The sequence below is a fragment of the Leucopleurus acutus genome (assembly GCF_964270905.1).
Source record: "Leucopleurus acutus genome assembly, chromosome: 7".
Classification (NCBI taxonomy): domain Eukaryota; kingdom Metazoa; phylum Chordata; class Mammalia; order Artiodactyla; family Delphinidae; genus Leucopleurus; species Leucopleurus acutus.
Window position 1 is genome coordinate 22903742 of NC_139150.1, and position 12117 is coordinate 22915858.

A 12117-nucleotide genomic window follows, 5' to 3' on the forward strand; every position below is an offset into this window, starting at 1 on the left:
GTTTTTTTTTTTTAAATTCAATTTAGTTAAATTGAAAAAAAAGAAAAAAGGATTCACCTATTTTTCCCACCTCCCACTCCCTGTCTCTGGCTTATGTTCTATAAGCTTGGTGTGTGTGTGTGTGTGTGTGTGTGTGTGTGTGTACCTATATTTAGATTCCACATATAAGAGAGATCATAGTAGCACTTCAGCTTTTCAGAGTCTTTTGAGACAATGTTGTCATTGGGGACTGCTTCTAATGCCCTTTCTGCAACTATTCTGTTACAATAGTTTGTTTTCTTTCAGGTGCCAGTGTGCAGTGGGCTTCACAGGGCCACACTGTGATTTGAACATCAACGAATGTCAGTCTAACCCCTGTAGAAATCAGGCCACCTGTGTGGATGAATTAAACTCATACAGTTGTAAATGTCAGCCAGGATTTTCAGGCAGCAGGTGTGAAACAGGTATATATGAACTTAATGTTATTAATAACGATACTAACCATAATGATATAATAACAGTGTCAATTTTTACCTGCACTGAGCACCACCTATATACCAAAAACTATGCGAAGCATTTTGTACTCATTCTTCACAGCCACCCACTAGACTGGTTCACGTTATCTCCAGTAGCACAGGAGGCTGAAGCTTAGAGATGTAAGGGAGAAATGGAGGAAATCTAATTTAGCAGAACTCTTCACATTCTGCATGTTTAGAAAGGCTGCTTTGAAAGGTCACTTGATTTAGAAGGTCAGAATCCATGGATATGTTTGAGAGTCAATGCTAAACTGCTTTCTCAGAGCACTGGAGTCTTTTAGCTGTAGGACTTTTGTTCTGTTGAGTGGGATATGCAGGATTGGGGCTCATAAAATGGAGAGGAGCCAGAGCCCTGAGCAGGGCTGGAGAGTTGCCCTTGCAGCGACCCCCTCTTTCTCTCCTGCAGTATCAATCGCTCCACACATGTGCTTAGAGTCTCTCATCTTTAATGACTCCCCAACCCCACCTGTCCTTCCAGCTATTCCCTGTTTCTCAGCTTCCTTTCACTGCTGAGTGCATTTCCTGTCTTAGATACTCATGGATGATTTTATTTAAAAGAATTTGTTAGGGACTGGCTGTCCGGTGGTTAAGACTTCGTCCTCCAACGCAGGGGGTGTGGGTTCGACCCCTGGTTGGGGAGCTAAGATCCCACATGCCTGGTGGCCAAAACAAAACAGAAAACAGAAACAATATTGTAACAGATTCAATAAAGACTTTAAAAATGGTCCACATTTTAAAGTGGTCCATATATATGTATACATGCCACATCTTCTTCATCCATTCATCTGCTGATGCATATTGAGGCTGCTTCCATGTCTTGGCTATTGTAAATAGTGCTGCTGTGAACATCGGGGTGCATCTATCTTTTAGAATTAGAGTTTTCTCCAGGAGTGAGATTGCTGGATCATATGGTAGCTCTATTTTTACTTTTTTGAGGAACCTCCGTACTGTTTTCCATAGTAACCGCACCAATTTACATTCCCAACAGTACAGGAGGGTTCCCTTTTCTCCACACCCTCTCCAACATTTATTATTTGTAGACTTTTTAATGATGGCTCTTCTAACTGGTGTGAGGTGATACCACATGGTAGTTTTGATTAACATTTCTCTAATAGTCAGCGATGTTGAATATCCTTTCACGTGTCTGTTGACCATCTGTATGTGTGCTCATACTTTCTTATTTGTTGCAGAACAGTCTGCAGGTTTTAACCTGGATTTTGAAGTTTCCGGCATCTATGGTTACGTCCTGCTGGATGGTGTGCTTCCATCCCTCCGTGCTGTAACCTGCACATTCTGGATGAAATCCTCTGACACCACCAACTACGGGACGCCAATCTCCTATGCACTCGAGAATGGCAGTGACAATACCTTCCTTCTAACCGATTATAATGGGTAAGCAGAGGTGTCAGGAAGGCTGTGCTAGGACTTATCCTGGCACCAAGTTAGAACTGACAAGGGGGTTGGAGTGGTGGTGGTGGGGGGGCGGGGCGGGGTCAGGTGTGCCGGCAGAACAGCAGGGTGACAGTAATCAGAGCATCTGGGCAAGTCCTATAAGGAGGCAGAGTTTCAGTGGTAACGCCTTATACGTGTGTTGTCTTTTGCTATTTGCTAAGTGTTTTCGTATGTATTATTTCATTTGAGCTTCACAATGACTTGAGGAACTGATGCCCCTTAAAAGGCAAAATGAAGTTTCAGAGAAACTAAACGCTTTGCCCCCAGATCTCACACCCTGGGAGTGGCAGAGTTAAGTGTCAAACTGACTTTTCAGACCAGTGCTCCTTTATTTACATATCAGAGCGGCCAAGAGTCAAGAGATTTCAGTGGCACTGTTGACCCCTGGGAGACACTTGCATTGAATACGAATCCGTCTGTAATCTCAGGTGTGCAAGATGACGTTCCTCTGTGTCTTTTTGGATCAGTTCATTCCAAATGCAGAACCCCATCCCTCTGGGCAAGTCAGCCCCGGTTGTTTCTCTGATTTCTTTCTACTGACTGCTTCTCCTGTCTTAGATGCTCACAGATCATCTAAAACCCACAGAGTTTTGCTAAGGAGTCACAGACTCAGGCAGGGCTCCCGTCATTGGTCATCTGTCGACCCTGCTGATCAGTGAGCCATCCACTGCCTCAGCCTCCGTGGTCCTTCCAGAACTACTGCTCTTCGCCGCACGTGGAGTCCTTGTCATGGCTGAGAGTTTACGCCTTCGTCTAGAGAGATTCTGTGATGCACCACATGGCCTTTTCCTCCCAGATCCTCCCAAACGTGTGGCCTTTTGCTCATGAACAGGTTGCAGGCTTCAGGGACCCACTGAGCTCTCTTTCCTCTCATCAATCCGTGAGAGTCTCACTATTCTGGTGGGAATCTTCCTATCCTCAAACCCCATTCTTCTTAATGGACTTGAACGTTCAGAAACAAAATCCCAAGAAATTTGCAAAATCCTCCCCTGAGGCAGAATGTATAGAAAGAGAAAACCTGTCGCCTGCTTGAATTGGGGGAGGAAAATGGGAAAACACAGAGGGGAGACAATTCATGTTTTATCAATAAAAATATTTTTTCATACACATCTTTGAATAGGGGCTCAGAAGAGGCTGGGAGAGTCTGTCAATGAATTCTTACCTTCTTTATCAGTTTTCCCTAGTCTCTTCTTTTTCTCCATGTGCTTTTGAAAATATTTTACTTTTAACTGCTGGTTAACTTTGGCATTCCTCTAAGCGACATGGTTGTTGGAACCCTCTTGTGTTTGGTCACCTCTGTTTAGTTCCAATTATTCTTTTCTTTGGATCGATATACTTCGTCTGCCATGTGACTGTTTTGGCAACAGAGAGGTAGGATTGACTTCCTGTGAGATCTCTGAAGTCTGTTCTGAGGTGTAGGAACGTACATCCTAGAGGAAGGAAGCCAGACTGACATTTACATAGCTCTCATTCCTTCCGTTCTTGACTCAGTCTCTCCAGGATAGACAGTTGGTGAATTATCTCAAGTTGGACTGACTTCTTTCAGCTCATCCTGAGACTTTTTCCTACCCCTCAGTGTTTCAGAAACACAAACCAGTTTTTCCGTGAGCTACAATAAAGAGTAATTAGTAATCAAATCTGCTTCTATGAAACGTGGCTGAAATGGCGAAAAAGAAGTAGCGGTTTTACCCGAAGTGCTTTACCCACAAAAAAGGAAAAGAAGGAAAAAAGGAAAGATAGTAACATGCCCCACAGATGGGATTACGACATATGACTGATGACTGTATCCCCTGGAATCTTTCTGCAGCTGGGTTCTTTATGTGAATGGCAAGGAAAAAATAACAGACTGTCCCTCGGTGAATGACGGCAGTTGGCATCATATTGCAATCACTTGGACGAGTGCTGATGGAGCCTGGAAAGTCTATATCGATGGGAAATTATCTGACGGTGGTGTGGGCCTCTCTGTTGGTTCGCCCATCCCTGGTATGTCTTAGCAAAAGGAATATAATTCCATCTGATGCTAGAGGCGGTGGTGCTTTGATGAACATCAAGTTTGCTAAGTTCTCTCTCCCATGTACCACCCCCTGATTATCCTGACTGTGAATTATTAGAAGCTTTTCCTAGGTGAGCTGTGTGACTCTGTAAGAAATGCCTTTGGGTTGTATATTAAGACTACCAAGATGCGTGCTGAAGTAACAGTGGGTGGTTACTAAACTGTCTTCCAACGAGGAGATTAATTGCTGGTGTTTTTTGTTGGTTGGTTTTGATTGTTGTTTTTATTTTAGGTTTGGTTCGTGATCAGTATACACGTAGATCCAGAATTCAAGCTGGGGCACTGCTAATAGCTATCCATCTTTTAGGCCCTTTCTCTGATAGAACTCAAACTCTCTTCTAAAAATACTTTTAAACAAATATTTAGAGAGTTTTGTTTGAAGGAATGCAAAAGTATTCAGTGTTCCAGTGTTCTCAGCATTGTACCTGGCAATAAGCCTGCACTATCTAGGTCCTTCTGTGACACATGTCATATGAGGAGGAATGGCTAGAGGTTCTCTGTAGTAAATAAGGAAACATTCAGAGCGCTTCTGCAGGAAGTGGCATCGTCCTGGGAAGTGGGGTGGTGTGTTTAATTTAGAGTATGCTTGTTTCTAACCCTCCCTTCTCTGGGTGGTGGGATTGCAGGTGGCTTTTATTTTTCTTCCTTATTCTTTCCTGATATTTTCATAATGAGCATTTATTTCACTGATGGTAAAAAAAAAAGAATATTTGTATCTCAAAAAAAAGAGGAATATTTCTATCTCAAAAGAAAATTACATCCTAATAGAAGAGTGAAAGTAAGTTAAAGGCATAGGAAAATAAAACAAGGGAACTATAATAGTAGCCAACCAAGGAAATGATTGTCTGACCATAGCAATAAGAATGAATTACTGTCCGTAAATACTGCAGAGCTCCACTGACAGACCCTAGTGAATGACTGACTGCAGTTTGGGTGACCAGATTTATTGGAGGGTCTGTTAGCTGAGATAGGAATTCTCTCGGGAAAGGACAATTATCGGAGCAGGAATCAGGGGTGGGGGAAGATTCTGTATTTGGTTTTAGGCATATTGAGTTTGAATTTAATCCCAGGAATACGTGCAGCTACAAACATAGGTTGATACCACTTTATATCAAATTGAGAGTTGCTTTTTAGTGGTAAGATATGCTTGGCAAGGATTCAGCATGGTGAATGTCCTTACAGAGCCCTGGAGGGTGTGAAAACTGATCCCGACTTTCTGGGAAACAATTCAGAAACTTTCATCAACAGCCTTAGAGAAACCCTTTGCGCGCAACCAACAATTCACTACCAGGAATCAATCGAAAAGAAAGAATCAATGATCTGGACAAATATCTACATATCAATATATTTATCTCAGTGTTATCTTAGTACCAAACCTGGAAACAACCCCAATATCCACTAAGGAGTGGTTGTTAAGTTAGTTAATGAAGAAAATTATGGATCGTTGTGCATTCACATGATAAAATAGCTATTAAAACTCATGAAATGAGAACGTGTTCAAGAAGAAAAGCAAGCTTCCAACGTCATATGTAGTAGGCTCCTGTGTTGTGTGTTTCAAAATCTCTCTCACACACACATACTAAAAAAAATAATTAAAAGAATATAGAACCTAGAAAGAAATACACAAAACTGTTAAAAGATTGTTTCTGGGTAGAAGGAATTCTTTATACTTTTTTTTTCAAATTTCCTTCTATGTGTATGTATTAATTTTAATGATTAATTTTGTAAGAAAGAGGCATAGGTTGGGAAATCATGAATGCGGGCTCTATAGACATGGATTGGCAGGAGTGAGGTCAGATAGGGGGAATAGCTGAAGGAAGAAGAAAGGAGGCTAGGGTGGAATGCTGGGTGCATCAGAGTCTAAGAGGCAGGCAGGGAAGGGAGACTGGGAATGAGCAGGAGAGGATGCTGTCATGGAAACCAAGTAGAATCAGTCGGGCTCCTGGCAGGAAACACACAAGGAGGGTAACTGAAGAGTTTCATGAAGAGATTGTTTTCAAAGGTGTGGGCATGCTTGAGAACCAAGATGTGGTAGTAAAACACACCATGACTGGCAACAATGGAAAATCACAAGGGATGGACGTGAATTGACAAGGATGGGGAGTTGTCGCCAGAAAGCAGGCAAACCTGCAGTGATGGGGAGAAATCACCCAGCGGGAGCGATGATGTGAGAGCGAGGAAAGCAACCCCTACCATCTGTTGCCTGGGAGAAAGGTATCCAGGAAGTTAAACTTCTCTCTCATCCCCCTTTCTTACCTCTAATTGGTCTTTCCATTGGCCAAACGGAAGCCAGAGGGCCGAGGAAACCAGGTGGTGTAGTCCATAGGTGTCAACCTTGGGGACACAAAGCAGAGTGGAGAAGGGGGAAGGGTCGTTCTGGAGGGGCAAACACAGACCATCAAGTATGCCAGGAAGGGCAGTTTAATAGAATGACATGGTTAATAGGTGAATATTGAAGAGTTTCCATTGGATTTTGCAATTAGGTGGCCACTGGAATGTTCCTTGGAATTGATGATAGAACTTTAATCATTGTAAGCTGAAGAATAAAAAGATGAAGAGCAGCTCCTGGTAATCTGTCATGGAGGGTAATTTCCTAGAACAAAGGAGGTGAAATAGGACTTAGCTATTTTGTTGACATAAAATATTATATGCTTATATATGTATATATCTAGTTTTATAGTTAAGTATATATAAATCCAATATAATACTCAAAATCCTCTTTGACCATTTCTTAAGTTGGTATATAAAATATTGAATTCATCTTACTGATAAATCATGCAGCAAATGTAGATAATTTAGCTTGTCATTTATATAGGCTGTGCCTTCATTAAGTTAGCATTTTAGAAATAACGATCAGGCCAGTTTTCCTCCTTTTTTCTCTCCTTTCTCTTTAGGTGGTGGTGCATTAGTTCTTGGGCAAGAACAAGACAAAAAAGGAGAGGGATTCAACCCAGCTGAGTCTTTTGTGGGTTCCATAAGCCAGCTCAACCTCTGGGACTATGTCCTGTCTCCACAGCAGGTCAATTCCATTTTCAGTGTATGACAGTAATGAGATGCAAAGGTACAAACCTAGTACAAATGTGCACAGCCTAACGATGCCATATCTTATTGACACCTCTGGGTTTCCGGAACTTACCACTGATATCATTTGATGTTATGGTCGTAGACTAAGCCAGGCAGAGATTATCTACAGTAACTTTCAGTGAATCTCCTTTTCAATCTCTTGGTGATGTTTTACAATTTTATTGGACATGATTGTTTCATAAAATCTTGTGGTTTCAGAGCTAGAAAGAATCATAGAGAAGACTACTTCCAATCCCTCTGACTAAAGAAGGAGAAATTTAGGGCTGGCACAAGATTACACACAGAGAGTAACAGCTGGGCTAATGGTTAAAACCAGTCTGCAGTCCAATGGCCTGGGTTCAAATCCGAGTTTTACCACGAACTCACTCCGATGATTTTGAACGTGTTACCCCATCTCTGTGAGCTTCAGTTTTCTAATCTATGAAAGATAAATAGAACTGCCTAGTGGAGTTTTGGCAGGATGGAACAAAATCCTGCATGTAAGATTGAGACACTGTTTGGCACATGTCTGCTCTTACCATTATAGTGGCAGAACTTGCCTAAACCTCAGCTTTCTCAACTCCGGATGAGAGATAGAAGACAGGAGACCGGAAAGGGAGAGCCCCTATAACACCTGAATACACTGCAAAGTTTTAGACAAGAAATTCTATAGGTAGAATTTGAGAATTCCAGTTACAATGAAATATTTGGGAAAAGGAATGATGGGGGTGGAGGAGAGAGAGGGAAGGAAGAGAATTTTCCTTTGCCCCTGAAATCACACTCTACATCCAAAAGTCTGCTTCCCACCACTGCCCTCCACACTTCTGTGAAGGTTTTCAGTAGGAGATATAATAACTCTGTCTTCCTGAAAAAAAGTGAGGTTTATCTAAAGATGTGTTTTTAAACTTTCAGGTGAAATCGCTGGCTTCCTCATGCCCAGAGGAACTCAGAAAAGGAAATGTGCTCGCCTGGCCTGATTTCCTGTCAGGAATTGTGGGGAGAGTGAAGATCGATTCCAAGAGCTTATTCTGTTCTGGTTAGTTTCCTTCTTCCATAGACTCTGCTGTCTCTTGACTACTCTGGGATTTTCTAGCAAAAGGAGATGTTTGATTCTCTATTGGTCAAGTAGTATATGTCTGCCAGTTTATTCTTTACCTAGTAATTCATTTTCCCTACCTTCATCCGAAGGATCTATTATTTTTTAATAGTTAAATACATTCTGAGTAACAGGGTACAAAATAATTGTGCAGGAAAGTTAAACAAAGGTAAAATAAGATAGGGAAAATAGGATGAGAGGAGGGATATAGTTAATTTTTTAAATGCCCCCCCCCCGAAGTCCCATCCTCCTGTTTGAGATGGGGTGCTCTCTCGGCTCTGTACTTCCTAGCTGTCATCTAGGGGCAGGTGGCACAGAGAGAAAAGAAATGGATGTTAGGATCCACATACTGAATAGTCAAACTCTGAATGATCAAAAATGCCTCCTAAAATTCCGTGTGTTTAAACAAGTTTCTGAAGGTATCCTAGAATTCATGTTTTTGGATAACTCATAAGAACATTTTATTAACTCTAAAATACTATTTTTTCCTTAAAAAATATTCAGCAGACTTCTGCTGGAAGAGGGAAAGTTGTTTGTTGACTCCAATAGTTTTTTTTCCAGAAATTTTGCCTGCCAGTGATCTGGTTACATGTTATCTTGTTTTAATGTCAAAAGAGTGGCGCTCGAACGCTGGTACAACATATGATTTGAAACCCTTAACCTGGTGATGCTGCCACTGTGTTACTGACAAGCTCTGAACCTGCATTCTCTGCCCTCAGATTGCCCACCTTTAGAAGGATCGGTGCCTCATCTGCGAACTGCATCAGGAGACGTAAAGCCAGGCTCCAGAATCAGTCTGTTCTGTGATCCGGGCTTCCAGATGGTCGGAAACCCCGTGCAGTATTGCCTGAATCAAGGACAGTGGACACAGCCACTGCCTCTCTGTGAACGTGAGCTGCCTTCATTGAAGGCGTTTCAGTAGCTCTTGAAAAATGCTGGAACCCTAAGAACACTTTTCAGGAATGCTAGATAAAAGTGAAATACTGCATATGCATAGTAGCCAGTATAGCAGATATTCATTGAATACTTCCCTTGTATAATGAAGTGTGCTGGGCACCATGAGGGAGATGGGAGATGAGGATCCAAAGAGCCCACCACCTGTGAAGGCCCCCGGGTGACCCAAGGAACTGGATGGAGGGAAAGACAGGTGTGAGGGCTGGAGCCCAAAGGGAGATGGGTCACTGCTGGGTGGGAAAACAGGAATAGATCTCTTAAGTTGGCTACACCCAGTTATTCATTTATTCAACAGTTTTGAAAGTACCTGGTGTGAGTGTGTGCTGGACACTGAGCTGAGTTCTGGAGATGCAGCAGTTGGGGAAAAAAGTCTCTCTTCTTTTGGAGTTTACATTGTAGTAGGAGAGACAGAAAGTAACAAGTAAATATAATATTATTTAGTTATAGTAAATAAGAACAGCAAGGGCCAAAAGTAAAGGCTCTGAAGAAAACTGAAGCAGGGTAGGGAGATATAAAGTGAGAGGGTTGAGTGGAAGCAGGACTGCTGTAGTAGATAGGGTGATCAGAGAAGTTCCTCCAGTGCATCTTTTTCCACCTGATATATCATATATTTATCTGTTTCTTGTGTCTCTTCTCTGACTAGATAGTACACTTTATAAGGCAGGGATTTTGTCTGTTTGGTTCATTCCTGCAACCTCAGCATCAGGACAGTGTGTAGCAGGTAGCAGGCTCTCCATAAATATATTTTTAAATGAATGAATTGCATGCCTACTGTGAGCCAGACTCTGGGCACAGGTATGGCTGTAGCCTGTCACCACTCCTAAGCGTTCTCAGTCTAATGTTTGTGTGCAATGAAAAGTGCATGCTTAACTCAACTACGAGTTCAATATAAGTAAAATGGGACTTCCCTCGGGGCGCAGTGGTTGAGAATCCGCCTGCCAGTGCAGGGGACACGGGTTTGAGCCCTGGTCCGGGAAGATCCCACATGCCGCAGAGCAACTAAGCCCTTGCGCCACAACTACTGAGCCTGCGCTCTAGAGCCCACGAGCCACAACTACTGAGGCCACATGCCACAACTACTGAGCCCGCGTGCCTAGAGCCCGTGCTCCGCAACAAGAGAAGCCACCTCAACGAGAAGCCCGCGCACCACAACGAAGAGTAACCCCCGCTCGCCTCAACTAGAGAAAGCCCGCACGCAGCAATGAAGAGCCAGTGCAGCCAAAAATAAAATAAATAAATAAATTTATAAATAAATAAATATAAGTAAAATGTTCACTGAGTATGTTGCTCCTAATGTAGTTGTCACATTATAGGCATTAGCTGTGGGGTGCCACCCCCTTTGGAGAATGGCTTTTATTCAGCCGAGGACTTCCACGCTGGCAGCACAGTGACCTACCAGTGCAACAATGGCTACTATTTGTTGGGTGATTCAAGGATGTTCTGTACGGATAATGGGAGCTGGAATGGCATTTCACCATCGTGTCTTGGTGAGATGAATCTTGGCAATTACTGTGTGCATTTAATTACTGCATGCATTTAATTACTGTGTGCATTTACTCTAACTCTGTGGGAGACAATTATCCCAAATTCCTGAGGCTTTTATGGCATGCCTTTGTTAATTTCATCTCCTCCTAGTGAGCTCTGGGCAAGCCATAGTGACAAAGCAGCTATCCATAGACATGCCAAACATGTTTTAAATTTTTACCAGGCTCAATATTAAGAATATTTATTTCTGTTCTTCTACTTATTCACCTATACACTGGGGAAATAATAGCTTTTGTTGTAGATCTGCAGTGTGATTATGACTATCATATCTAAATTTCATAACAATATATATCAATATCTAGTGTGATGCATTAAATGATACGTAATTATTTAAAAGTAAAAACAAATGTTTGCTACATAAGACAAATCCATCAACTGTACTATCTGTAAACTGTCTTCATTTTAGATGTTGATGAATGTGCAGTTGGGTCAGATTGTAGTGAGCACGCTTCCTGCCTGAATACAAATGGATCCTACGTCTGCTCGTGTATCCCACCCTACACAGGAGATGGTAAACACTGTGCAGGTAACTAGGCTATGTGTAATTGGGAAGTCTAGTTCAATTTTTTAATTCAAGTATATATTGTAAATGTACAGTAAGACAAATTTTTAACTTCAAAGGGGAGATGGAAAAGTAAAACCACCTTTAAAAGGATACATAAGCAGAGAAAGACAAATATTATATGACATTACTTATATGTGGAATCTAAAAAAATGTTACAAATGAACTTATTTACAAAACAGAAATAGACTCACAGACATAGAAAACAAAGTTATGGTTACCAAAGGGGAAAACAGGGGGAGGGATAAATTGGGAGTTTGGGATTAACAGATACTGCTGTATATAAAATAGATAAGTAACAAGGACCTACTGTACAGCACAGGAAACTATATTCAATATCTTGTAATAACCTATAATGGAAAAAAATCTGAAAAAGAATGGATATATATATGTATAAGTGAATCACTTTGCTGTACGTCTAAAACTAACACAGCATTGTAAATCAACTGTACTTCAATAAAAAAAAGTTTTTAATGGTACATAAGCAACGGTTAAAGGTGCTTTAAACTAGCATTGTGCTTTTGCTGACTTCCCAATTTCTGAAAAACAAAACTGAGAGCCAACTTTATCACCAGACTGTTGAAGAAATACCTACATGATAGAAGAATAATAGAGTGGATTTAGACATGTAAGCAATGGCCTCTACTGCCTCAATCAGAGCAAATAGGATGCTTCATCCCCTCTTCACCTTCAGTATCTTTCCTCTGCCTCAGGCACACAGAATTATATCATTGAAAAAACACAGACAATCCTGCCTTACACATCTCTATGTTTTGTGATAACCCATGTATATCTTTCTACATGAGTTATGAGAAAGCAACTACCAGAAAACAATTAGACGGAAATTAAAGAGGAATTCTCAAAATCAATCTTATAA

The 12117-nt window shown here is 41.5% G+C and overlaps 1 protein-coding gene across 1 annotated transcript in view; it reads left to right on the plus strand.

The window, feature by feature from the left end:
* The window catches only part of SVEP1 (sushi, von Willebrand factor type A, EGF and pentraxin domain containing 1), a gene marked incomplete at its 3' end in the record, with an annotated part of 178436 nt that overhangs the window by 117719 nt on the left and 48600 nt on the right, over positions 1 to 12117 (plus strand). The window contains exons 25-32 of the mRNA XM_082842808.1: positions 286 to 443; positions 1706 to 1907; positions 3775 to 3950; positions 6915 to 7039; positions 7996 to 8119; positions 8899 to 9069; positions 10447 to 10620; positions 11085 to 11204. Coding sequence (XP_082698934.1) covers positions 286 to 443; positions 1706 to 1907; positions 3775 to 3950; positions 6915 to 7039; positions 7996 to 8119; positions 8899 to 9069; positions 10447 to 10620; positions 11085 to 11204 — 1250 coding nt within the window. The remainder of the gene's footprint in view (positions 1 to 285; positions 444 to 1705; positions 1908 to 3774; positions 3951 to 6914; positions 7040 to 7995; positions 8120 to 8898; positions 9070 to 10446; positions 10621 to 11084; positions 11205 to 12117) is intronic.